Below are 27,746 nucleotides of genomic sequence, written 5' to 3' on the forward strand. Positions count from 1 at the left end.
ATAGTCCCAGTGACCGTTTAATTGGAGTTAAGAGAAGAGTGATGGAAAAATTGTAGGTAAATGAGAGAAAAAAAACATAGAGTTGGGGGTTGGGTTGAAAAGGATAGACTAGATAAATGAGTACGCGTTTGATAATTATATAATACACCTTTTAGTCCATTTCCAAGTCTGCGTACGTCTGGGCAATTCCCGTTGATTTAAATTGGGCGTTTTAGCAAAAGATCCATTCAGTTTTAAGAATTTTTCAAAAGTCACGTTATACTTTGATTTTTATTAAAGGCACATTTAATTCTCAAAATATCCTTCTCATCTGTTTCTATTATAAATTAAAATAAAAATTTTTTGATTTTCCTTTTAAACCGAATTAAATAAACCATTCAAAAGTCATAAAAAATAATTTTTAAATAATTTACCTCATTAAGTTTATGATTATTTTTAAATTTATTCATTTTTTAAAATTTTGGAGCTTTAACAAAAAATTCAAAAAATTAAAAGAACATAATAAAAATTAAAAATTAAAAATATTTTTAGTTTTATATTTTTAAAAATTTTTATTAAAATTTCAAATTAATAAAATATCCATAAATTTAAGAGATCGTTATAAGTTATGAGTTTAATGATATATATATTTTTTTAAAAAATAAAATTTACTTTTATATGATTTTTTTATGAAATAATTCAGTTTTTTATTTTTTTTATCTGATTTGTTTCATTTGATTCGATTTGAATAAGAAAAATTAATTCTTTATTTTAATTTAGAATTGAAATAGACGGAATCTAAAAATAGACAAGGACATTTTTAGAATTTGATGCACTCTCTAATAAAAATCAAAACATGCTTTTTAGAAAATCTAATAAATTAAATGCTCATTTGATAAAAGGTTTAAGAGTGGCTAACAGTGATTTTATATTTTATAATTCTAAAATTTTTTATTGTTGTTTTTAATATTGATGGGCCTATCAAAGAGTATAAACTACTGTTGAACTAGTTAATATTAAATTTGGAGCAACTGATTTGATTCCATGAAAGATTTCATATTTTCATGTGCATCATGTTTAAAAAAAAAATTCTATAAATACATCGTATTTAGAAATTAAATTATGAATATCTATATAACAACTTAACGTCCTTCCCTTGCAACATAATCCAAGGTAAAGAATTTATCTAAAAAATCTAAAAAGAACATGCTGCTACGGGACTTATACACGATACGTCATCCTGATAATTAAAATATACTAGTAATCGTTAACCGCACGTGTGTAATATAATACATTGAAATCACATTGACCCTTTATAATAAAATTATATTAATTAAAAATTTTAGCATTAAAATACTAAAGTAGAGTCATTAGGGTAAAGTACACTTTTGAAAATTTGAATTATTTCGGTCTTTGAAGTGTCACCCTTACGTTCAGAATCAAAAATTAATTATTTTGGTAAGATTCGTCAGACCCATGTAATAGTGCAATAATGCAAGGGTGACGCTAGAGAATCTCAGCAACAAACTAACATGCTATGAAAAAAATTAATTTAATTTAATATTATACTTATCTTAGTAAAAAAAACTAAGAAAAGTATATTTTTTAACATTGTCGGCCTAAAATATTTATAGAAGTTCTTTGATCATAGTGTTGTCTATTCTAAGATGTGGGACTAAAGAGAATTATATTTTTTTTATATATAAAACAACCAGAGAAAATTAATAATGAGAAAAATTCATAATAATACGCCGCAGCTGAATCTCGAACTCTAGATCACTGATTGTTTCGCTTGTGGAATTACTAATAAATCTTGGAATTATTTTTAGTGTGAATAGAAAAAAGAATATTAACGTAAATTCATTTTAGGTTTCACCAAAGTTAGTTAGTAAAGGGGTTTTTTTTAATAAAATAGTAAGATAAGATATTAAAATATAGATGATGACCATTTTTCAGCTTCTCTACAAAGTTTGAAAAAGTATGTAAAAATTTTGATCTATAAATATTTTTATACATTTTGTAACTGTAAACTAATTTGTAAATTAACTTGATTGGTAAGTATTTAACAAAGGAAGAGATAATAAGAGTTTTACGATTTAAAAGAAAAAATGCCAATTTTAAAAGTATAGACGATGCTTCAAAAAACTAACTAAAGGCAAAATAAATTTTAAAAATTATTTTTATATATTTTGATCCAAATAACTGAAGGGACATAGTGATTTTAATAGATGACGCTTCGAAACCCTGGCAGATCGTCCCGACGAGGGACTTGCCGACGCCGATGCCGATGCCGATGCCGATGGGGGTGGCATCTGCGGTTTCTTCTTCCGATCTATTCAAGAGCCATCCTGACAATCTCGGCCGTCCTCATCAACCGGAAGCGGCTGCGGTATCGCTCGTCTTTCATCCCAAATCGAACCACCTCCGTACAGTATCACAGCATTCTTTTCGCCGACGTCCCCCTCGCAACGTGGATGGGTGGATTGGTTCGGAATTGAGGATGTCGTTGGAGACGAGAAACGGCCCGAGCTCCGCTGACAGAGGCGAAGGACTCCACCGAATCCCTGGAAGCCCTCCTCTTATGGCGGCTTCGCCTGCGGTGGTGTCCTCTATCGCGTTGCCACACGAAAGGTCTAAGAAGAGCGTTTGCCTCTTCTTTTGTGAGGAGATGAGGGAGCTCGCCGAGCGCGTAGCATTGGCGGGTGACTCCATCGAGCTACGTAGCATCACTTGGAGGTGCGCTTCTTGCCGAGTTAACATGGTCAAATGTGACCATCTTGCTTTGGATTTTCAAATCCTTGTGTTTTGGGAAATTTAAAATTCTGATTGTTGAGGTTTTCCAGAGCAAGTGAAGGAATTCACTCAAATTGTGTAGTTTGAAATGTGAGTTCCATTTTTTTTTTTGTTAATTTTTCTCTCCACTCAAAGGATCACTATTTATTGGATAACTGTTAAATTGAATCAAAGTGTGTAGAATGAAATAACAAAACGATATACCTCATTCATCTTTTGTTAGTGTTTAAGAAACTGATACTTTTTCCTCTGCTCAGATCGCGTCAATCGTACTCATCTTGTGCATTTTATATTATCTTGAACAGGGATAATCATCACACAAAGTACCATGTCATTAGGTCGCTGTTATCTGTACTAGATGGCTGTGTGAGTGTAGGATCTAAAAATGGAACCGTTTTTCTTTAATTTTAAACAGCGATAATCATCACATGAAGTATAATTTGGTTAGGTCACTGTTATCTAAACTATATGGTTGTGTAAATGTAGGATCTAAAAATGGAAACAGTTCTTATATTGAACAGGGATAGTCATCACAAAAAGAATCATTTCATTAGGTCACTGCTATTTGTACTGGATGGTTGTGCAAGTATAGAATCTAAAAATGGAACCTAAACTTTATCGTCCTGAGATTATAGAACCAAGAAGATCATGAAACAAACAATGACTTAACTTGCCATGAAACAAAGAGAGCTACAATTATTATGAAATGAAAATAAAAAATATGTCCAATGTCCATAGGCAAGTTTAGAATTCTCAAGATTCAACTTGCCATGATATTGATGTAGAGGCATCACTCTTTTTAAACTAGCCGACAATCATTGCCTTTTATGAAAAATTTAATGATTTCTGATGTCAACAAAGTACATTCTTGGAAAACCTATAGTTTCTATAGAAAAATAAAATGTCATCTAGGAAACTTAAAAAGATTAGTTTTTCCAAGAACTCATATAACATTCTCACAATCTCATTGGAATATGTACCTTCAATGGTAGTGCCATTGGATCACATTAAACAAGAATAAACGAATAATGGTAATAATTTTGGCATTCTCCCACTTGTCCATTTGACACTGCTATTCAACTAAAGATGAGAAGTGATATCTCAATGTGATCATTCATACATATTAGTATATCAAAATGCCAAAATGAATTAAAGAATTTAATACATCAATCATAGTGGCTGTATTCTCTTAGTAAATGCGCCTTTCATGTATCACAATTTGTCACATCATTTGAACATGCTATGGGTTGAGTAATTTATGAATAGGCTTCAATGTGCTATCCAATGTTTTAAAATTTTACCAACTCATCATTTATGTTTACAAAAGGGTATTTACTTTACTTTTAAGAAACTGGGAATATTGTCTTGTGTGATCACAGAGCATGCTAAACATCATATAAATTTACAATTTCCATATATATCACATGACCCTTGTATAGCCTAACCAGTGAAACTTCAGTCATGGGATTTGCCATTATTAACCAAAATTAACATAATGTGTATCTCCTTCATGTCTTTTGATGAAGGCACAACAACTCTTATCATAATGTTATCCCTTAGATGAAGGTACTACAACTTCCACTTTTATCATTCTTAAAAAGGAAAATTATTCCATCAATTTGTCTGGTAATGAAACCAGGGATATTTTTCAGATTTGAGTCAGGGGTTGTCTAAATTGGTTTGAAATTTAAATATTTTCCTAGCAAAAGAAAACAAATGTGTTTATTTATTTCAGAAAATATCCTGATGTTTATGATTATTTGTTACCTTTTAAAGTTGTTTGAAAAGTTTGGATACTTCAGTATGTTGATTTGTTTGGTAGCATATCTATGTTTCAGGACATTTGAGGATGGTTTCCCTAACCTATTCATCTCATATGCTCAAGGCATTCGTGGGCAACATGTAGCTTTTTTGGCGTCGTTCAGTTCACCAGCTGTAATTTTTGAGCAGCTGTCTGTGATCTATGCATTGCCAAGGTTGTTTATCTCCTCATTTACCCTTGTTCTTCCTTTTTTCCCAACTGGATCTTATGAACGGATGGAAGATGAAGGGGATGTTGCAACAGCTTTCACACTTGCTCGAATTTTGTCAAACATACCTATCTCAAGAGGTGGACCGACTAGTTTAGTCATTTTTGACATTCATGCTTTGCAGGTTATTGATCGATCTACTTTCATATGCTTAGTAGTTTGAAATTGGGATTTCATGCCTGCTGAGTTGAACTTTTTACTGTAATCTTCTCTATTTTGTTGGTAGGAGAGATTCTACTTTGGAGATTCTGTCCTCCCATGTTTTGAGAGTGGGGTACCTTTGCTAATGAATAGACTTCAACAGCTACCGGATTCTGACAATGTGAGTATTAATCTCCCTATTTACTATATTGAGATAACCACTATCAACTAATACAATATCTATCTAGTATGCATCTGGTTCAAGATGCAATGATATACTCCTTCAATAGGTTTTTGGTTGGATACAAACCTGCAATTTTTTCAAGAATATCAGATTGTTGTTTTTTAAAAGATCCAATTTCATTGGTTGTTGGGGATATGATTCAAATTTAATATTGAATGTCCCTGAATTATTTTGCTTAAAGTTGCATGTTTTGCTAATAACAGATTTTTTTTTTTTGATAGTGTTGCCTTCTTAAGATTCATCAATATCTTGTGAATTGTGAAATTACTCTTCTGTTGATATAGTAATATATGCTGCCTAGCTTGCAAGATAATTTTGGCAATACCACATTTGAAATTTCTGTTCTTTCATATCCTTTTCAGATATCTATTGCTTTTCCAGATGACGGTGCATGGAAGCGATTTCATAAGCTACTTCATCATTTTCCAATGGTACTGATATAGTAAATTTCACAATGCCTAGTCTCCGTTGTGGCGTTGTGTGATATTTAGGCTTAATGGTCTAGTACTTCAATTCCAGATTATTTGCAACAAAGTCAGGGAAGGTGATCAACGTATTGTACGATTAAAAGAGGGAGATCCTCGAGGCCGACATGTTGTGATAGTCGATGACTTAGTTCAATCTGGTGGCACACTGATTGAATGCCAGGTGTGGAAGATGTTTCCATAAGTTTTATAAGCATCTAAATTTCATCTTCAATGCCCTATTTCTAGAAATGCTTTTCTGCACTTGATCTATGTTGTTTTGGGGTCTTTCACACTTAATGTATTCGTTGTCATTTTCTTAGAAAGTATTGGCAGCTCATGGGGCAGACAGAATCAGTGCGTACGTGACCCATGGAATCTTTCCCAACAGGTCATGGGAGCGATTTAAACATGACAATGGAGGTCAGCTAATGATTCTGATTGCGTATATTTTCTTTCTTTCTGGGCTATGATAATCTGCAGACATCAGAAATACTGGTTTTCATTGCCTTCCGCTAATTCACTTGATACACTTGATTTCTTTTCCTTTTTTCCTGATTATATTCTGTGCTGAAGAAATCCCATAAAGCCATTATGAATATAGTTGGTCAACTGCCAGTTCTTGTTTTTAGTTCCTTATCATTGTCTTATCTAAGTCGGGAATGTTTCATAATACTGATACGCTCTTCATATTTTCTTCCTAGCCGGCCCAAACAATGGCTTTAACTACTTTTGGATTACTGACTCCTGCCCACTTACTGTAAGAGAAGTAAAGAACAGAGCTCCCTTTGAAATTCTTAGCCTTTCTGTTCAAATTGCTTCTGCTCTTCAAATATAGATCTGTATGGCAGTGTTGGCGCTGTAGTATAAAAGGCCCCATGGAAAAATTTCTGCTGGATTTGTCTTATTTATTCATTTGTGTATGTTGAGTTGAATGTTGTAGAAGGATCTATATAGTTAATCTCATCTAGTGGGATAAAATTTGGTTGTTATCGTTGTTGCTGAATTTATTTGTTTGTTTAAATTTTTACTGAATAGAGATCCTCTTGTTGGTAGTTTATTGTGATGAATAAAATTTCCTCGTGAGATTTCTTCTGAAACTCTCGCATGGGACTGTTTTACTAGTGCTAAATCGCATTGTGGCCTTGCTGTCTTATAAGTTATAATATTTCAGGACTTTAATAATTACCATGCAATTATTCCTTTCTGATAAATGCATGATCGCACAGACAAACAACTAAAAACAAGTTTAACAATCACGAAACATTATTAATAATGCAATTGTGAGTCGAGACAGCCATTTATTTTTTTAAACAAAAGTCTTCAAGCTTACAAACAAGTTAAATGAACCATAAAGAAATAATGATTGCAAAAAAACAAATATAAACTTAGCAAAAACAGCTTGACTCTGTGACATATAAAGACAAAGAAGGGTGAGTCATCATTATTAAAGCTCTGTAATTGACTGAATAAATTAACCCATAATGCATCCATAAATAAGATTTAAAAAAGTAGTATAATGCCATGTGACTTAAATCCCATAACTTTTCATTATTAAATTTATCCTTAGCCATCATACCACCTTGGTTGTTTCTTTCTCTTTCTTTTTTTAAAAAAAAAGGGATAATATAAAATATATACGTATATTATTTTGAGTAACAAACATTTTATTTGAGAACACATATATTAGAAAACATATAATTTTAAATGATATAGATATTTATTGACTTGAATTCTGAGAGTTTAATAAATTTACCATATATGACGATAAATTTATCAAATAAATAATGCGTTGCATATATCATCTGCCACCACGCGCAGAAACCATGTTATTAATATTTTTAATTATATTTAATTGAAATATACTTTATAATGTCTCTAAACACCTCGATCAGGTAGCAGACTTATTTATTAAATTGATGATTTGATATGTGAGCATATCACCGAATGGTAATTTTTATATGAATAATATGAACGTGATAGATCTATTATAATTATAGTTATATAATGGTAATTTTTTTTAATATCCTCTATCACAATTTAAATTTTACATATAATTTTCATATCAATTTTTTTTAACTCTCTACTAAAAAATTTTATTTACTTCAACTCTTACCTATAAATATTATTATCTAATTATCCTTTATTTTTTAATATAAAAAGTCCAAAGTAAGATATAATTTTTATTAAATTTAACCCATTTAAACTTGAATTCAGTATATTTTTTATCAAATTGAGCACGATTTTTTTCTATTTAATATAATTTTTCCTAAATTTAGTATCATTTAAAGATATCTAGTATATTTTCCATCTAATTGAGTACTATTTAAATAGAATTTAGTATATTTTCTATCCAATTGAGTACGATTATTTTTTCACATGACCAAACAATCATTCGCCTAATCGATTTAGCCTAAATCAATCAGTTGGTATAAGCTCTTATTATGATTCCAGCCAGATCATTTCGTTTAAGACTTGAAGTTTGAATTCCTTTCTTCCATCATTGATAAGAAATAATAATTCAAGTTTCAATCAAATTAGTCATTTTGACTGACTGTTTTTACGTAGATGATAAGTAAAAAAGCAGTAGGAACTAGAATGAACAATGCAGTAGCAATAAATGCGAGAATATTTACTTCCATAATCTCATTTTTTTTACTTCGCAATAACTCAGGATCCAATCCCATAGAGATGAGAAATTGGATTCCTGTAAATTCAATGGGATAAATTGCATTCTGATGACACTGAATCGATTGGTTAGATGGAAAAAAATCGTGCTCAATTTAATAGAAAATATATTATATTCTAATTGAATGTTCTGAATTTAGAAAAATATTTCGTTTTAGACTTTTTTTTATTTTAAAAAATATAAGAAATAATTAAATAAATTGGTCTCTATTATATTTGGTTAGAGAACAGAAATAATATTTTTTTGTTATACTATGACGATATCAAAATTGAAGTTGTAATTAGTAATTTTAAGATAATTTGATAAATTAATTATTTTAAAAATACATAATTTTTTAAATTTAAAATGATAAAGTTTATAAAATCGTTAATAAATACCTTCTAATCATTGGTAGTCGCTGGCGATGCTACACGCCAGTCGGCTTTGACAGATGGATGCTAATGAATATTCTGGAAAAAAAAACAGAGAAGAATTTATTACTTGAATCTTTGTTATTAAAGGAACTTTAATGAAGAAAAAAACTTTTAAAAAGATTTTTTTCCTTTTATTAATTAAAGTCGACAGAACTTTTTGACAAGTATTTGAATTTGTTGGGGGCAACCATCTGTTTTCTCTCTGTCATTGTCTCAGGTTAGCGTCGCTGCTTCCCACTCTGTTCAATTTTATCGAACACCTCGTACGACCCATCAAAGAGCAAGCACTGATCTTTCCGTTCCAAAAGAGAGAGAAAGAGGATCAAGGAGTGATTGCAAGTTGATCTTTTGTCTAGGTTTTGAGTAAAGGTTCTGGCTTTCTATGGATTCACGGAAGGAGACAGTGGAGAAGAAGCAAGTGGAAGTGGTTTTGTTGATCGCGGGAGAGGAGTCAGCGGAGGCTACAGATTCTTCTGGGGGAGCCGCTAGAGAACCGAAGGTGGAGTCTTTTGACGATTTCTCTAAGGATCCGAGCGCTCGTACGCCCAAATCCCCCCTTCGAGTTAGAAACCCTTCTTTTGAGATCACGAAATCTTCTCCAAGTCCCGGGAAGCCCCCTAGGCCTCCCCAAACCGAGGCCCTTATCCGCCGTCGTTCCATCTGCAAGCCCAAGTCACGACTCGTCGAGCAGCCTCCACCTCCTGTATCCGGCCCAGCCGATGCTCCCTGCCCGCTGCCCTTTGAGCGAGTGCCAGCCTCGCCGAATCCCAAGCTCACGCCGAAGACCCCGTCGCATGTTTGGGATGAAGAGGAGGAAGAGGATGAGGCAATTTTCCAAAGACCGCAGTTTTCTGATGGAGTGGCACCTCAAAGGAAGTGGAAAATTAGGGTTTTGATCGAGTGGTCGATCCTCATCCTCGCAATGGGATTCCTGGTAGCGAGCTTGACGGTTCGCAAGTTGGAAAACACTGAGATTTACGGACTGCACATATGGGAATGGTGCCTAATGGTTATAATAATCTTCTGTGGCAGGTTGATGACATATTGGCTCATGACCATTGTCGTCTTCATGATCGAAAGGAACTTCCTTTTGAGAAAAAAAGTATTGTACTTTGTGTATGGATTGAAAAATAGCGTCCGGGTTTGCATCTGGTTGGGTCTGGTTCTAATCACTTGGATTTTGTTATTTAACCATAGAATTCCAAGATCACCCAAGACCACAAAAGCTAAAGTCCTTAAATACGTGACTCTTACGCTTGCTTCATTGCTGACTGCGTCAGTGCTATGGCTGGTGAAGACCCTTTTGGTGAAGATCCTTGCTTCTTCCTTTCACATGAACACTTTTTTTGATAGAATCCAGGAGTCCATTTTTCACCAGTATGTACTTCAAACGCTTTCTGGGCCACCACTAATGGAGTTGGCAGAGAAGGTAGGGCGTGTTAAGAGTACCTCACAATTGAGTTTTAGGAGCAGTGTAAAAGGAAAAGGAAAAGGAAAAGGCAAAGAAGGGGAGGATCTAGGCGTGATTGATGTAGGAAAGCTTCATAACATGAGACATGACAAAGTGTCAGCTTGGACAATGACGGGATTGATCAATGTAATCAGTAGCTCGGGGCTTTCAACAATTTCCAATACTATTGAGAATTTTGATGAGGAAGGAAGTGAGCTAAGAGATCAGGAGATAACCAATGAATGGGATGCAAAAGCTGCAGCTTTTCAAATTTTTAAAAATGTTGCAAAGCCTGGCTACAAGTGAGTGAGTTATTGATGTGTTAGACATCGATTCTATTTATCATTGTTGTATTTTTCCTTTCGTTTGCAGGTACATCGAGGAGGAAGATCTATTGAGATTTTTGAGCAAGGAGGAAGTGACTTATGTGCTTCCATTATTTGAAGGAGCAGTAGAGACGCGGAAGATTAAAAAGTCAGCATTAAGGAACTGGGTGGTAATTCACTGATTCTCCTATCAAATTTTGGTTGGTTTCTATGGTAGTTTCTTCTGAATTTGCAGGTTCTATGCATTTGCCAAAGTATCTTTACGGAATACATGATCATTAACACTATCCATTTTTGCTACCATTGAATGTATAGTGTCGTTGGTCTATTGGTTTTAGGGTGCATATGTGCATTTACTTCTTGTCTAAGAACGTTTATAACATTTTTCTATAATCTCATTTACTCATTCGTGTGTTTGGGACTATAGTTTTAGGGGTGGTTATGAAGCAGTGGAATTGCATCTACTTGTAGTTAGTGCAAGTGCAGATAGTCCACTGGATTTGCATGTTAAGGAATAATCAAGAAAAAGGGATGAGTTTGTCAATTTCTTCCATTAATTTGAAGAGAAAAAAAATAATTTAATCATGTCCAAACACTTCATTTTATTAGGCGAAAGTTGTCACTTCCCAAATTATTATTATTTCCCTTGTTAGGGGCTGAGCTCATTTGGCAGCGTGACAACTCCATCAGCTTCCACTTGTGCCAACCATTAGCAAAGGTGCAAAGGAGCCAAATAGCACATGCTACTTATACAATTTCACTAATTCACAACAAGGCGTACAATAAAGGAGCAATTTGTTAAAGCTGAGATAATGAGTATGAAACCATTATGAAGCACATACAAAAGTAGTTAAAAATTCAATAGAAATTTAAATGCATAACAAGAGGTTAATAAACTAAGGGAAACTCCATAAATCTGAGAAATTTGAAACAACAAACACGTTCCAAAGCACCAATTGACTCGTAGTACTTGCTTTGAGCAAATCTGGAGATCACAACATAAGGGGATGCTAGCTTAGACGAGCGGAACAGGAATGCAACAATCTGTAAAGATAAACAAGAAGGTCGAATATAATGTAAACATTTTGTAATATCAAGCACTGTTCTCTCTCTGTGCTAAGTTGATTTATTTACATTCTGAGCGCAATACTTATAGTTTATATATTTATATTATTATAATTTTATTTGATTTATGAATACCATTTGAGAGGCATAAACACATAACATATACTATCTAATTTCCTAAAATCAACAGATCAGCGTTTAAACAATAGTTTTATCGTAATTATCTTAAATTCAGCAATCTTACTATTATTATCTTTGTTTACCATATATCTTGTAAGATTTATCTTTATTTCTTGGCCTTTTCTCTAATTCATTTTGTTTTGTGCAAGCAATTTAAGTGGTTTATGCTCTATCAATTCAAATCATGTTCCTATAGTCTAATTTGTAAGCTTATTCCTATAACCATGGACTAGTTTCTTTGCTATTTTGCAGCACATTCAGGAGTTACTGTGATTGTCACTTTTAGTCAATTTGCTATCTCATCCTTTGTGTATCAAGTTGTGACATCCATCACATTATTTATAGGCGACAATCTAGCCTTGTGACAATTAAGATTCATGCACAGAAGTTTTAGACTTTTTATGCAAACTTTCAAGCTTAACACATACCTCAATTTTTTCATCTTAGCTTGAGACCAGTACTGAGTGCTCTTATAACATAACAAAATAGAGGTGAGGTCTAATCACATAATGAACAAAGTACAGAAATTTTTAGTAACTTAAATGTTGTTTCCCTATATAATCAATAGTACTCTAATGAGATTTTTTTTTTTTAAAAAAATACCCTTTATCCCACACATTCATTAGTGTTGTTGAAATGTGTCATGTAGTTTCACTGTTGTCATTTTCAAGGGTTGAAATTTGATCTGAGTTAGGGGTTCCCTAATTTACTTGAGATGTGCTGCCTATGCCAAGTGTTAGTGTTAACCAGTAGAATAGGAGGAGAAAGGAGGAGAGGAGGAAGTCTCATGGCAAGTTGGCTCGCTGTGGAATCCTTTAGTGTGGTAGGTAAACTTTTGACTTATGGTCTACTAGACTTGGAAACCTTAGGAAAGCCTTTGGTGCTTCAAAAACAATTCATAGAACAACAAAAGGCACATTCATGACTTGCGTCCCCTAGATATCCCACAGGAAGACCCACGCTTGCAGAGGGCTCACGGGGTGGAACCTTCTTGCAAGTTGAATATGTTTTCTAAATTCCACTTCTCTTCTCTTCTATTCTCACACTTGCTGCAAAGATGAGGTTAAGAGGAAACTTTTCTAACTAGGAAAAGAATAAATGTCGTATGAGAAAAGAAAGCCTATCCGAGTATTTATTTAACTCCTAGGCATGCAGAGGCTAATCATTGTTATCATGTGAACTTGTTTCCAGGTAAAGGCATATCTTGATCGCAAATCACTTGCTCTTTCTTTAAATGACACAAAAACAGCAGTAAAACAGTTGCACAAGCTTGCAAGTGTTGTAGTCGCGATTGTGATCATAATTGTCACTCTTCTTTTGTTGGGATTTGCAACCACAAAAGTCCTTGTGTTTATCTCATCTCAGCTGTTACTGGTAGTTTTTGTGTTTGGAAATTCCTGCAAGACAGTCTTTGAATCAATCATATTTGTGTTCATAATGCATCCTTTCGACGTTGGTGACCGCTGTGTTGTTGACGGCGTGCAGGTAATCTTTGAACAAAATATATTGATTTTAGCATTCAAAGTTATAACCTAATGCTAGATGCCATCCTTGCAGATGGTTGTGGAAGAAATGAATATACTGACAACTACATTTCTGAGATACGATAATGAGAAGATATTCTATCCAAATGCAGTGCTATTGACCAAACCCATCAGTAACTTTTACCGAAGCCCTGATATGAATGACACCATTGAGTTTGCAGTTGACGTTTCAACTTCAATTGAAAGCATTGGAGGGTTAAAGTTTAAACTAAAACTGTAAGTTTATGTATAAATAAAATAACTTGCTTTTTCCCTAGTGGTAAAATTCATAGTTAGGAAACAACTGGACTAATTGTCAAGCAATTGTTGGCTAAATTTTCAAACCTCTACTTTTAGAGAGAGGTTTTGTTGATTCAAGATCTTTATTTAAGTTTCCCAAATTTCTCAAACTTTATCAACTTTATTAGAGTTTGGCAAGATTCTTAAATGTGAATCTGGAACTACTTTCAGGTACATTGATAGCAAACCAAATCATTGGCATCCTAATCACAGCATAGTGGTGAAGGACATTGTGAACGTTAATAAGATGAACATGGCTCTTAATGTTCGCCACACGATGAATTTCCAAAACATTGCGGAGAAGAACAATCGGAGATCTGATCTTATTCTTGAGCTGAAGAAAATATTCGAAGAATTGGGCATTCGATATCTGTTGCTGCCTCAGGAAGTTCAAGTTAGCTATATTGGTTCAACTTCACTGCCTGTAGCCATTCGACAAGGCATGTAAAAGCGATATACGAGAGAATGAACTATTTAGGAATTAGGACTGAAAATGGTGAAGATACTTGCTCAGCAAATCTGGAAGACACCTGCGTAATCCATTTCCTGCATGTCTAAAGGTTCTTTGCTTGTTAGTGTGATTGCGTTTGACTAATTGCTGCTCGTTGGAGGTCTGGTGTTTTTTGCCTTTTGTTTTTGTTTTTTTTCTTATTATGGTGCTTATTTAGGACGTTAAACACGAGGTGAGGTGAAGTGATGTGACTATTCTGTTGATTTTCTATTAAGTTGGGAATTTCTGCAACAATTTCAAAAAGGTTGTACAATAAGATGGCCAAACACAGGATACATGATTTTTAATATCGAAGAGGTTAAAAATGTCCACCGTTGGGCAATAATGTATGAGTATGACACTGTTTATTTACCATGAACCTTTTTTATCTTTTGCTGTACTGAAATTGAGAAACAAAGAGGCCGCAAGCAAACGATTACAATTTATGATTCTGATTGTCGAAACCTCAACAATGTATACACTTCTTTTGCCTTGAAACTACACACATCGACCAATTTGCAACAAGAAGGGGACAAAAAAGAAGGGCTTATAGAAACCCCAACGACCACGCATCTACTCTACAAACTCTTAAACAAGATACGATTATACTTCTGCAAGGATGGCAGAGGAACTACAGCTGTCAGATAGAAGTTGTATAATTGTCTCCGATCAGGCATCGCAATCAATTCTTCCTTTGGTATATCAATCAGAAGTCTCTTTTCCTGGTGGATTCACATTCTGAAACTTGCGCTTTAACGAGAGGTGTCCCATAAAGTGCTTGCTGAAGGCCATCTTCTTCTTGCTTGAGTTCATGCCTATTCTTCTCACTTTACCAGCACTCCGCTGATACTCCGATATCATATCTCCATCCACGCCATTGTTGTCAACCACAACTATCCTGGAGATCTTGCCGCTTGCTCCTGATTTAGCATTTCCAACTGGTCTGGAGTTGAAATGTTTCCCATGAATGCAGACAGGGCAGGGTGGGTCGTACGCATCTGTTTCGGGCGTGAGTTTCTCCAAACATTCAGCATGGTACACATGCCCACAGAACAGAACCGCAACCACACAGGGGCCTTTGGCCGGAGCTTCTCTCTGGAAATTCCATGACGATTTCTTCGTTACGAGATCATTGCAAATTTTGCATTCTTGACGGTCAGGGGAGGCAGGGATTGACTGTCTCATTCTGCTGCTGATTGAGGTTTTCTTATCATTGCCAAATGACCGTGTCTCTCTCCGATCAGATGAAGTGAGTTCTGAGATGAAGTGAGCATATATCAGTTATTGAAAATCCTAATAAAGTAAATTAGAAGAGTATGATTAAATAGCAATAACAATCCAATCTACTCGAGCATGTATAGCATACTATCTTCCAATTTAACTATGAACACTAAACAAATAGTATACCAATTCTACGTCATGGATTTCTTTACTGCTTGTTGTTGCAATCCATAAAGAGGTATTTCATGCTCCTATAAAAATTGGAACGTGGAAAGAAATGTCTTACCGCCAACACCGTCTCTATATTTCCAAGAAACTCTAATATTTATCGGCGACCTGTGCAATTGTTGTGTCTGAGATGCTGTTGATGGACATGGACTACTACTACTACTACCTTTATCAGAAAGCCCATCAGTTTCAGCAGCTGCTGCAAGTTTACTGTCACTGTTTCCTTTCCTTGTATGGGAATGCTGAGAATCGTTTGTTGCGAGATCTTCTACGTGTGTTCTATTATCCCACCGAAAGCTCCAAGGTGGCGATTGATTTAGGTTCGTGCCTTGCAAGGAAGTGTTCTTGGCAGCAGCGCAACAATTTGCCCCCATTTTGGTTTCCAGAAATCACTGTTTGAGACAGGATTTCGGACTCAATCCATCAGTGATTGAAAAACGGAAGCCACCATTTCCATGCTTGCTGAGCTACGAAAAGCATTTCAAGGATCATCTCAGTTACAGAAACAAGTGTTTGAATTGCAAAAGAAAAAAAAACACAATTGAAAGCATTCAAATACAGAACCCAATTAGGTTGTGAATATGAATCTCGAACCTGATTCTGCACAGTTTGTCTAGCAAAATGGAGATAAGGGAAGGGAAGGGAAGTTCTTGCTGGCGTCGTGAAATACGGGAACAGAGAAGACAGCTCACCTACCGCTCCACCCACTGCCATTCATGAAACCGCAAGAAAACAAAGGCCAGCAGTAGGCAAGTCAAAGTGGAAGATCTATCAAGGCCTATACAGTCCAACACGGCTTATCTTCTTCAAAGACTAAAGTAGGTGGATACATCAGCAAGAGTAGCTCCAAATCGGCCACGAAATGGAAATTTTACTTTTCTGAGATCGGGGAAGAAACAAAAACTTGTATATAAAATGCTGTGGCCTGTGGGCGAATCCAAATCAAGCACTTCTAGTCGGCAAAAGTTTCAATTTTTCGACTAGAAAACTAGGAACGAAGATTTACCCTACAACAACGAGTTTTCCTTCGGTAAGATAGAAACCCGAAAATCTCAGCATTACTGCCAATCCGAATAGTGTAGGATCATTAAAGTGTTCGATGACTCATAATTAACATTTGACACCGTCAATCATTAACATTTCCTAATTTGATTGGTTACAATTTTCTTTGATGGTCAACCTCTGTAATGACAAATAAGAGGCACGAAGACAATTCACCGACGTGATGTGTGTACTCATACTCAAATAATAAAAAAAAGAAATTGGAATTAGTAGTGCACAACCTTTATTGTCATTGATGCATAGAACAGCAAACGGTGAACCAACCCAATTTTTTGCATTTTTTCTTGTTTCTTTTTTTCCCATAAAACAAAGTTAAGAAACAGAGTCGTCAAACTTTTTCAATTTTTGTTTGGCTGGCGAATCAGTCACGATTTGCAACGAGGACCACTAATCCTACAAAGAATCTGATTCCCAAAATCGAGACAGCATATAAAATAGAAGAACCCTTACACAAAGATACGCCATTACTCGATCCACAACTTTACCAACTCGAAGCTCGCATGCATTTTCACTAATTACTCATTATTAGCCACTTAAGCGCTGCAAAATCACACTTAATTAGCAGCAGTACAGCTAGCTCCTTCTCTACTACCTTCCTTAATCTGGATTAGACTTTAATTGCTCACCTTAAGGCATTGCCAGCACCCGAAACGAAGAGGCAAAGCTTGCTTACAGGATGGCAGGGCAGTAACAGCCGCCATGAATGCCCACCTCGTTGGCTACCATCGAGCTTCCCCCTTCCATTTCTACCAAGTAGCAGTAGGCGATCTCGTTGAGGGACTTGAGTCTGGCACTTAGCTCCTCGGCCTGCGCCCTGAGCACGGTGTTCTCAGCCTCGACGCCGGCGTAGAGCTGCGCGGTGGCGTCGAGAGCCACCAGGATCTGGCCGTTCTCCTTCCTCAGACGCCCCACCTGCGCCGTCAGGTCCTGCATGTGCTTCTGCTTCCGCAAGCGCGACCGCCGCGCCGACTCCCGGTTCGACAGCATCCGTCGGAGCTTCCTCTGCGCGATCAACGCCCGGTGCTCCTCCTCCTCCGACGTCGAACCGGGGGTCAGCTTTCGGCTCGTCGACCCCGACGAAGTTGCACTTCCACAACCCATCCAAGTTACAGTCATCAAAATCCAAACTTGAGAAACGTTGCAGCGCGATTCGTTCGTATGGTGCAGCGACAAACCAGAGTCGAACTTTACTTAGGACACGTACAAAAAAAATACACTAAGATCTCGAGTAGGATTTAGGGGAAATTACGGCTGCTACAAATCTAGGAGAAATTATATTTCGACGGCTATTCAAGGGACGGGAAGGAGAACGAGTTTACGAGAAAACATAGAACCAGTAGAGGAAGACGACGGAGAAGGACTGGACCATTTGAGTCCTGCGCCTCAATGTGGAACTTAGCATGCACCCGGAGAGGAAGAGTTCACTCAGAATAGGCGACATGGATGAGGAAGACTAAGAGGAAAGGAAGCTGCATGTGTAAAATTTTCAGTGACGAAGCTAAAAGGAAGAAGAATAATTAAAAGCAAGGGAGGAAACAGAGTAGAAGAGGGAATTAAGAAGGAGAAGGGTAAGAGGGGTTGAGTTCCTGTGACAAGGTGGGGAATTTATAGGAAAGGAGAAGAAAATGGAAGAGTATCTAGAGAGAGAGAGAGATATGGAATTGGAATCTGCCGGCGGTGGTGGTGTGTACGGTATCAATGGTGTATAATGTGAATGGTTTGGGTGATTGCGTAGTTGAGTGCTTATTTTTTTGAATATGTTTTGATATATGAATAAAAAAGGACATTTTTTTACTTTAAAAAAAAAAAAGCAATGTGAGGAGAGGATAAGATGTCGATGAATATGTTTTTTCTGGTTTTATTTACCTCTTAGAATTCTGAGAATGGGTAAAATATGAGTAGAGGAGAAGAATATTTTATCCGTTATATTTATTTGGCGTGATGAATCCTCTGTTCTCATTCTCGCTACTTTGCTTGTCTTGTAGCTTTTATTTTTGGGATTCAATTATATCCAAAACTTTTCCCTTTTTTTTTTCTTTCAATTATATATCTACACAATTATTATTATTATTATTTCCCCCTTTCTTCTAAATGATGGATTCGGAATGGAAGAGCCTTCCAACAAGTTGCCAAAGATACTGTGTCAAGTTGAGGTTGCACGCCTATGGATATGGAGGCATATATCAATTCACAAGAGGCAATGCAAAGATATATACTATGCCTACAATGACATGATGGTACAAGACAATCCTAGATAGAGAGAGAGGTGGTCCAGGAGAAGAGAAGAGAAGGCATGAAGAGAGGGTGGTGAATTAGATGCTTCATTTCCTTTGCCAACTTTGCATCATCTTGACTCTTGAGCTATTCCATGCCAACAATGTACAAAACACAAGGCTTCCAAAGGCATGGAATCTAGTTTTGAAAAAAAATCTTTTTGCACACTTAGATTGATATATATTTTAGGCATGCATGAAATCTACTAATCCAAACTTAAATAAATTTGTCAATAGTAGTAATAAATTAGGTGAACTTTGGTTGTAAAGGTGAAGGAAGATGTGAAGGTTTATAGAGATGATGCTCCATAGTGCTATAAACCTTAACGTCCTTTCAAGTTTGGTGGCTTAGCCGATGAGCTTTAAAAAGCTGCCTAGCACGAGTGATCATATATGTGCATTCATGGTCTTTTTTCGGACAAAACATTTATAATAACAAAGGAAAAATTGTCAGTGTAATTTTATTTGTTTTGATATGTTTATAAATAAAAGTTTGATTTAACTTTGACATGATAAGTATGAAAAAGCTTGAAAAAAAAAGTTTCATGCTACATATTTGAATGAGAGCTCATGTTTATTTTCATTTCTTATATATTTGTCGCATTGTGCCCAAAATAAGCACTTGATATGATGATGAGAGTGACTCGTTCATGATTACAATTACAATGAAGTTGAGGCACTTGAAAGCCACAACGACCAAATCACAAGGACCACATTGAATTATATTATTTTTGCCTTTCGAAGTTTCTTCCGCCGGCCTACCCCCACCAAAGGATTTTTAAATAATATAAATTTTAAATAATTATAAAAATAAATATTTCCAACATAATGGACGGTCATTTTATTGTTATTATTTTTTGGGGGAATTCAACTAAGGCACAGTAAATTTGAAAAATTCATAAATCACGCATCATATTTTAAGGACGACTAAAAAGTGTATTGATTTGGATGGCATTCCCAGTTGAACATTGTGAACGAGAAGGTGAGTTGAATAGCTCAAATTGCTTAGTTATTACGATTGAGTAGTGGAAATTTTGAAGCTAACAAGCACGACACACAACAATGCTAATGCAGATGACTTTACTTAGTAACCGCTTCTTAATAAGCTTAATCCAATGGTCCACTTCTAACTGTCTACTTCTACTAAACGTTCTCATTCATGCTTTCTCAGACCAAATTCGAAGGCGGAGAAATTTTTTTACAACATAATTACAACATGCTTACAAAGTTCTTATTGGTGTAGGAAGCATCAGATGATCGAACATAAGTTTTGATAATGACAAAGAGTTTAAAGTTAATGTTTATTGTTGTTCAACAAGTTTGACTAAGTGTGCAAGAAAGTCCTAAGTGATTTTAGGTAAGATAAAAATCCTAGTTGAGGCTAGGCAAAGAAGTCTTAGTGGATACTAGGCAGGTGGAAAGTCCTAGTTGAGGCTAGGCAAAGAAGTCTTAGTGGATACTAGGCAGGTGGAAAGTCCTAGTTGCGGCTAGGTAAGGAAGTCCTGGTCCGTGGGACTGGGAGAAGTCTTGGCAGGTCGAGGAAGTCAGACAAAAATCCTAGGATCGAGGACACTAGGTGAAAGTCTTGGGGTTCGTGGATACTGAGGAAAAGACAGGACGGGTCGAGGTTCGAACATCCAGCGGAAAGTCCTAAAGTCTTAGATGCTGAGCAAAAGTCTAAATGGTCTAGAGAATCAATTTGGCATCAGGTAAATTCTCCTAAGAAGAGTATGTGAGGACGCATTCCCCAATGAGGTAATAATAAGCGTCGGTTCGATCTAGAGCTTCATGGGAAATCCGAAAGTTAGAACCGAACAGTTCCGAGACTGTTAAATTAATTAACAATTTATTGTGCTAACTCTATTTTGCAGGTTAAATATGTTTATGCTAGACTAACATATTTTTGCTAGAGCAAAAATAAAGTGAAACTTCGGGTGTACAGTGCTCAAGACACCTCCTATGTTGTTGGAGGTGCCTTGGAGCTGGGCGCGGAAGCCTCAGAGAGCACAAAAGGCGCCCTCCAAAGTATAAAAATCGTAGATTACGGTGATTATCGCGACCAAAGCTTAGGGGATAAACCTTGCTGCTGGAGGCGCCTTGGACAAGGATGAAGGCACCTTCCACAACCTATAAACCCCTATTCAAGCAACCAACAAGACATGACTTTAATTAAAGTTTGCTACGACTTCTCTCTTGTGTGTTGCTCCAAAGACGACTCTGCGACGTTATAACGCTACCCCCAACGACCAAAAGCACGAATCTTCAAATTTGTAGTTGTCGGTATACTTTAATTTACAATTTTTAGAATATTATAATTCTATACTCATACTTATTCGGATTTATTAATGGATTGCCCAACGAAAGTACTCTCAAGTGCAGGCCTTAGAGTAGAAGTTGTCATATACTTTGAACCAAGTAAAAAACTTGGCTTTGTTGTTCTTTGTTCTCTTTCTTATTTTCGCTGCGTTTTCTCTAAAGTTTTACGAAAAATGTGAAAAACCCACAAGCACTATGCACCCCCTTCCCCCTCTAGCGTTTTCTATCCTATAGTTCGGAAAATGAAAAAGCAACAAGAGAGAAGAAATGCAGAGATTACAAGTTCGTCTCAGCTCTCATTCTCTTGGTTGCTTGAAGATGTTGCAGATGAGAGCTTGAAACTAATGTTGAGCAAGAGAATCGCAATGAAACAATATCATCCTCGGGTGGAAAACGCCCCCTTTTAAATAACTCAGAATCCAGTTATTATACACCTTCTTACCACCACCAATTGATTGACATAACTCACCAATTGATTGTTGACTATTAACTATATGTTGAATGGTCACTGACTCCAGATCAATAACTAAGATTATCCTGATTTTGAATTCCAATCAATTTGTGGAACTTATCAATTGATTAATAGTGTTCAATTGATCAACTAATTGATTTGGCAGACTTTTGTTTACTCAATAAAACTTTACCAATCACTTGCATCAATTAATTGATAATGTCCAATCGATCTACTAATCGATTTGACAAGTCTCTGTTCAGTCGAGAAACTCTATCAATTGATTGACAACCCTCAGTCGAATAGACCAATCGATTCGAGTAACTTTTGTATGCTTGGAGTTGCTTTTCAATAGATTGGCACAACTTACCAATCTATTGATGCAACAATTGAGTAAACCCCAAATTTTGGGTTTATTCTAATCGATTGTGTTAATCGATTAGTGTTGCAAAACTTGAAATTTCAGTTTAGGGTTTTTGCTCTCAAATCGACTGTTATACTAATACCAATTGGTGAACCCTAAAATATGATTATTTTTTTTTCATCCCTAAACCCTCAAGCACATAACTCTTTTCAAGTCTTCAATATACTAATCGATTGCTAAGTGCTACTAATCGATTGCTAAGTGCTACTAATCGATTGATACACCTATTTTAGTCATTCTAATGACCAAGTTTATCTAACCTTCTTTACCCTCGTTTCCCAATTACCTTATGTCAAATGAACCTCTTATTCCTTTAACTTTGTGTTTAGAGGTTCCTCGTCTTTGGGTCTTCATTTACCCTTACATTTGATCTTGCAATATGTTCGAGTTTCCTCCTTTTGTCAAGAATATGGTCCTTGACTTTTTTGATCTTTCCTTGCCCTGCATGGAATTCTTTTTGCCAAGAATTTATCCCTTAATCTTCTTGAACTTATTTTATCCTACACACTTGTAATTCAAATGAGATTCAACTTATTAACCTAAACTTAAATAATTATTAATCATTGAAACTTCTCATCGAGGGCATGATTGAACTAACATTTTCGTTCTAAACCTCCCACCAACATTAACTTCCCGCATGTCAATTTCCAATGCATCCTAGCCACATTTTAAACATTTAAATTTTAAAATAATTTTGGTGGTTTCGATGCATGCAACCTGAACATCTCCTTGCCTCTCTTTATACTAGTGGAAAGCAAATCTCTCTCTCCCTTTCTCTCACATGTCAATTTATACAACTCAAATTTATTTATTTTTAATTTAACAACTAAAATCAAAACCACTATTTGACATCAAATCTACCTTCTCCAAACTATACTCTTTCATGTGGTTGCAAATTCGTAGAAATCCAAATAGTCTAAGTCTACTAGTGGATTTCGATCAAAACCCACTAATCGACATAGAGAGTTTTGATTGCATCCATTTTAAGTCATGTGAGTTTCTGAAGTGACAAAGAGTCCAAATGTGTCCTCCTTTACTATTTGTGGGCTTCCCTAATAATGTAAGGAGAAAAAAGTCTTTAGCTAAAATGCTTGAGTCTGGTCTTGTATAGACTATAACCATGTTGGACATGATCTGAGTACAAACCAGGACCATGTTGGGCCTAGTGTGGGGAGACTGGGCCTAACTTGGTCTTGGTCTACAATCATATTAGGTCCAATGTGATCCTGGTCTCTAAGAGCATACCAAGGCTATGTTGGGCCGGTCTCCCCACACTATACTTACCATGATCCTTGATCAGAACCAAGCTTTAACTCTGTATCTACCTTGCTCTCACTCAACCTTATCAGATGTGTGTAAGTTTAAAGAAATCCAAATAGCCTAGGTTCATGAGTGTATTTCAGTCTAAACCCACTGATCGACCTAGAGAGCTCAAATTGCATCTATTTAAGCTCCTATAGATTTATGAGGTCATAAGGAATCCAAAGATACCCTCTATTACTTATTTCGGGCTCTCTAGAGGTGCTATAGTATTATGTTAACTTTTATCTAGAACGTTTGAGCCTGACCTCTTGGAGACCAAGACCACGTTAGACATGATCTTAGAGTAGACCAGGACTAAGTTAGACCAAGTTGTCTCTCCACACCAGGCCCAACATGGTCCTAGCTTGCTCTTAGATCAGATCCAACATGGTCCTGATCTCCGAAGACTAGGCCTAAGCATTCTAGATGTAGATTTTTTTTTTCTCCTTGACATTGCTAGGGAAGTTTGAAAAATAGAAAAGAAGGGCACATTTGGACTCCTTGGCACTTAAAAAACTCACAGGACTTGTAATGAGTGCAATTGAAGCTCTCTAAGCCAATTCGTGGATTTTGACCAAAATCCACTATTGGACCTAGACTACTTGGATTTTTGTAAATTTGCAACCATATGAAAGAGTAGAGTTTGGAGAAGGTAAATTTGATGTCAAATCTTAGTTATGATTTTAGTAGTTAAATTTAAAAAAAAAACGAGTTGTATAAATTGATAGGTGAGAAAAGGGAGAGAGATTTATTTTTCCATGAGTGGAGAGAGAGGAAGAGAGAGATGTTGAGGTTGCATGCATCCAAACCACAGAAACATTTTTATATTTCATCATTTGAATGTGACTCAGATGTTTTGGAAGTAGAAATTATAGCTTGCGATTGATAGGAGGGATATGACTAGAATGTCACTCAAATCAATATGCCTCTTGATCATTTGTGTGTGTGATTAAGAAAATTTCCAAATCTATACACGTCGTTTTCATAAAGAGAAATGATACATGCAGCAAATCTACTCAGTGACAGTCCTCCGCGACTGAGTTGGCAGCTTGTTTTGCCAAGTCCTCCTCAGCAAAAAAAGGAACCTCAGCTTTTGTAATCATTTGTTAACTTCCTGTTTCGCTCTTTTTCTCCCCTGCCCTAACTAGCCTAACTCTCCTTCTTCTTCTTTGCGTTCTTCATCCCTCTCATGCCTCTCCTCCCGTCAGTGAGATAACATAGCAAAGGAACCTAGCCCTAACTCGACAGAATTAAAGATAGCAAAGGAATCAACCTATCAACGGAATTGAAGAAGGGGGCCTTCTTCTTCCCTCACCCACCTCGTCAACGACCAACGAAGTTGCGAACACCTCTAAGGAGCGAACTGGGTTGGCTCGTCTTCAACCACAGTAGCTTTGAAAAATCTGAGCCTCGTAGTCGAGCCTCTTCTTGTAGGTGATAACTCCAATCGGTTTGGGTTGGGGTAGGCGTAGTATTGGGCATTCAGAAAATTGAACTTGGGAACTCTTGCACCTAGGAAAGAATCATTCCACTAAATTGATTGCCCCATCATTGACATCTGTGTTTTCAATTCTACATTTGACTTTACTATTTGGTCATTATGTTGAAGTTTATTCATGAATAATAATTTCTTAACAAGCTTTTTTATAGTGTATGTAATTATCTTCTTGATATGAGATACTTTACTAATATGACTTAAAGTTGGCCTAAGTTTTTTCGACTGTAATTCATATTCTACTAATTGTCATTGAGATTAAGTAGATTAATTGCAGACATATTTTTCTTATTATTATTATATAGAAAAATGTTAGCCGCGATAATGTCGAAAGTTGAGATGTAAGCAATAAAACCTATTGGGAGTATAGTTTCTGACTTTTGCAGGCAACTTTGATAATGCTGAATATTGGAATTCATGAATTTAACCCCCCCCCCCCCTCTTGTATCAAAATTGACTATATTGTTGTAATTTTTGAGTCAGTAATTTAAGATGAATTTCCTTGATCTTTTGAGGCACAAAGGGTGGTTGAGCAAAATAATTTTGATGGAGGAGGGCATTTCGAGAACTCGAGAACCTCTCGCACCCAAAGAGAGAATCATACTACTAGACCAAATGGCCAGGTGTTCATGATGCTTATTTCCTTTTATTGAGAATGAGAATGGCAAGTTGGACTTACCTAAGAATGTTTTTAATTTGCTGGAGACTCATGCAATGAATCTTGGAAGGTACATGATATGCTAAATGCCGACCACTATTCAATTATGCTAAACTTAAATATCTGTTATCCTATTGATGGAATAAAATGCATGTGTATTTTTTTGGATCTGTTTTAATATCATATGTGTTTCATGCATCTTTTTCTCAGAGGGGGTTGGAATATTGCAATATTCCAAGTTCGCACTCCTAACTCTGAAGTTGTATGTTCAATCTTTTAAATATTACGTCGCTATAAAACTCTCTTGCCATTTTAGTGATAAAAAATTCAAAGTCTTTTCAATTGATTTAGCATATAATCTCTGAATGTTGTAAATTTAATTTTTTAAAAACTAAGTAATGAAAATTTGATTATTAAGTTGCTATTTCATGGCATCATACAAGATTTCAACCTATAGCATGTAGGGACTGCTTACGAAAAATATTGGTGTGTGTTTCTAGATTGACTAAGAATCCTAGAAGATAGTATTATAGATGTGGGCAACATGGATGGAAAAATGTGAGTGACGACCAATACCAATTCACCCCGTAAAATTGAAAGTGAACACAATTATTCTCACGGACATAATCCGGGAATAATCAATGTACCAAAATTTATTTGGATATTACTAATGGTGAACTTGATTCTCTTAGTCGTAATCCTGATTGGATTGTTAGTTCATCTCGTTAGTTAATGTTAAGTAATATTCGTGATATAATGTAACTAGCTAAATACTTGTAATTTTGAATGCAAAATTAGTTTGTTAATTTATATTGTTAACTACTGTTGAATAATGTTAGTCTTGTAATTATGGTAGGATAATTAGGATTGAGTACTGTTGGATGATGCGAAATATTTTTTATATATTATTTTTAATTAATGTCAAGTACTATAATGGCGAGTATTTTATTATTAATTAAATAAACTCACACAGAAATAAATAGTCAAGCGTACTAAAGCTTGGACTGAACTTGGGAGGAAGACTTTTTTATTTACTACTATTGTACAACATAATATAATATAATATAATCGTAAGTTGTTCTCCATTTGACGGATATTCTAACTAAATTGTATTAAAGAACTTGAGACTAGATCAATCCAAATGCTATGCATAAAGCTAGATTTTATAGCATATAGTCTCCAAAATTAAGTAAGTGCAATGACAAGGCATAAAGATTACATTACCGATACTGTACTGAAAATTTAGTATACCAAAGTTTTGGTATGAATTTTTGGTATACTAAATTTTTGATATGGTATATGTTGGTGCATTTGGTATAAATAATCAAACTTGAGTTTTGATAAATGTTAAATATATTAAAGTTAGATGTGTTATTGATCTAACCTTATTATCGAGTATGCAGGGTTGACTAACTTAACGAGTCAAGAGGACCTAACATCAGACAAAAAGTCTAGATGTGAGATTCTGGCAGGAGATCAGGATGTTCGATTTTCGATAGGAGGAAGTCTGGATATGTGATTCTGGCAGAAGATCGGGATGTTCGATTCCCGGTTAACAAAGTCCGGATGCACGATTTTGGTAGGAAGACCTGGTGGGTCAAATTAGATGTCGATGAGGTAACTCAACACTTGGTAAGTGAAGGTAAGTCACTGGAGAAGAGTGATTAAGTGAGGGCGTGCCTCAGTTGAGGGTATAGTAGGTGTCATTCTAATTTAGGTCTATTTTAGAAACTTAAATTAAGACACTGACTAGATCCTAGTTTGGAAGACAGGGTCTAAGTTATAAATTAATCATAATTATTACTTAACCTTATTTTATAGGTTAAATATCTTTGTATTAGACTAACACTTGTTGCAGGGCAAAGGGAGCACAAAAAGCCTCAAGTGAACAGTACCCGAGACATCTTCCAAGTGACGGAAGGCTCCTTCAATACTATTTATGGAAGACGCCTTCGGGAGCATGGAAGGCATCTTCCATCGGATAAAATCAAACTTCATCGACAATAAGGAGCAGGACTTTTTGAGATATATTTTTGTCTATAGAAGACGCCTTCAACGCTATGGAAGGCGCCTTCCACACCTTATAAACGACCATCTCGACCAAGGCTTTTACATCATCAATTATACAAGCTTTGCGCATCAGATTGGGGTTCCAACTGTTCTGGCTTCCTGCTACTGCCCTACTATGACTTTGCTACGCCCAACTAAGGAGCCCTCCATCACCGAGCT

The 27,746-nt window shown here is 35.8% G+C and overlaps 4 protein-coding genes across 9 annotated transcripts; 2 read left to right on the forward strand and 2 right to left on the reverse strand.

The window, feature by feature from the left end:
* The first annotated feature begins 2,197 nt into the window (after window positions 1-2,197).
* On the forward strand, window positions 2,198-6,711 carry LOC121988910 (ribose-phosphate pyrophosphokinase 3, chloroplastic-like). Of its 2 annotated transcripts, XM_042542632.1 has the most exons (8): window positions 2,592-2,715; window positions 2,823-2,862; window positions 4,611-4,926; window positions 5,029-5,124; window positions 5,550-5,618; window positions 5,707-5,835; window positions 5,975-6,074; window positions 6,356-6,711. In XM_042542632.1, coding segments are annotated over exons 2-8 (846 nt in total). In that variant the 5' UTR covers window positions 2,592-2,715; window positions 2,823-2,860; the 3' UTR covers window positions 6,490-6,711. The 2 variants fall into 2 exon arrangements, with proteins under 2 accessions (XP_042398565.1, XP_042398566.1); XM_042542631.1 differs by lacking the exon at window positions 2,823-2,862 and having other exon boundaries at window positions 2,198-2,715.
* A 2,224-nt stretch (window positions 6,712-8,935) lies between these two features.
* Window positions 8,936-14,351, forward strand: LOC121988911 (mechanosensitive ion channel protein 10-like). Its single transcript, XM_042542633.1, has 5 exons — window positions 8,936-10,505; window positions 10,576-10,699; window positions 12,966-13,259; window positions 13,332-13,534; window positions 13,769-14,351. Exons 1-5 carry the CDS (start codon window positions 9,136-9,138, stop codon window positions 14,043-14,045), a joined length of 2,268 nt encoding a protein of 755 aa, XP_042398567.1. The 5' UTR covers window positions 8,936-9,135; the 3' UTR covers window positions 14,046-14,351.
* A 156-nt stretch (window positions 14,352-14,507) lies between these two features.
* Window positions 14,508-16,334, reverse strand: LOC121988912. Of its 5 annotated transcripts, none has more exons than XM_042542639.1 (3): window positions 16,131-16,334; window positions 15,703-16,003; window positions 14,508-15,343 (listed from the first exon to the last, which is right to left on the reverse strand). In XM_042542639.1, the coding sequence occupies exons 2-3, from the start codon at window positions 15,908-15,910 to the stop codon at window positions 14,790-14,792; spliced, it is 762 nt and encodes a 253-aa protein (XP_042398573.1). In that variant the 5' UTR covers window positions 15,911-16,003; window positions 16,131-16,334; the 3' UTR covers window positions 14,508-14,789. The 5 variants fall into 5 exon arrangements, with proteins under 5 accessions (XP_042398573.1, XP_042398570.1, XP_042398568.1 ...); XM_042542636.1 differs by having other exon boundaries at window positions 15,595-15,998; window positions 16,131-16,325; XM_042542634.1 differs by having other exon boundaries at window positions 15,595-16,003; window positions 16,131-16,325.
* Window positions 16,335-17,089: 755 nt separating this feature from the next.
* On the reverse strand, window positions 17,090-18,172 carry LOC121988913 (bZIP transcription factor 11-like). The gene has a single exon (XM_042542640.1). The coding sequence runs from the start codon at window positions 17,712-17,714 to the stop codon at window positions 17,268-17,270; it is 447 nt and encodes a 148-aa protein (XP_042398574.1). The 5' UTR covers window positions 17,715-18,172; the 3' UTR covers window positions 17,090-17,267.
* Between the last annotated feature and the right edge of the window lie 9,574 nt (window positions 18,173-27,746).

The sequence above is a fragment of the Zingiber officinale genome, chromosome 6B, assembly GCF_018446385.1.
Source record: "Zingiber officinale cultivar Zhangliang chromosome 6B, Zo_v1.1, whole genome shotgun sequence".
Taxonomy (NCBI): domain Eukaryota; kingdom Viridiplantae; phylum Streptophyta; class Magnoliopsida; order Zingiberales; family Zingiberaceae; genus Zingiber; species Zingiber officinale.

Coding starts and splice junctions, on each gene's coding strand:
- LOC121988910 (XM_042542631.1), top strand. CDS start 2,261: ATGCCGATGCCGATGCCGATGGGGGTGGCATCTGCGGTTTCTTCTTCC. Junction 2,716..4,610: donor CTACGTAGCATCACTTGGAG/GTGCGCTTCTTG, acceptor TCTATGTTTCAG/GACATTTGAGGATGGTTTCC. Junction 5,836..5,974: donor GCACACTGATTGAATGCCAG/GTGTGGAAGATG, acceptor TCATTTTCTTAG/AAAGTATTGGCAGCTCATGG.
- LOC121988912 (XM_042542636.1), bottom strand. CDS start 15,910: ATGGGGGCAAATTGTTGCGCTGCTGCCAAGAACACTTCCTTGCAAGGC. Junction 15,344..15,594: donor ATATAGAGACGGTGTTGGCG/GTAAGACATTTC, acceptor ACTTCATCTCAG/AACTCACTTCATCTGATCGG.
- LOC121988911 (XM_042542633.1), top strand. CDS start 9,136: ATGGATTCACGGAAGGAGACAGTGGAGAAGAAGCAAGTGGAAGTGGTT. Junction 10,506..10,575: donor GTTGCAAAGCCTGGCTACAA/GTGAGTGAGTTA, acceptor TTTCGTTTGCAG/GTACATCGAGGAGGAAGATC. Junction 13,260..13,331: donor GTGTTGTTGACGGCGTGCAG/GTAATCTTTGAA, acceptor CCATCCTTGCAG/ATGGTTGTGGAAGAAATGAA.
- LOC121988913 (XM_042542640.1), bottom strand. CDS start 17,714: ATGACTGTAACTTGGATGGGTTGTGGAAGTGCAACTTCGTCGGGGTCG.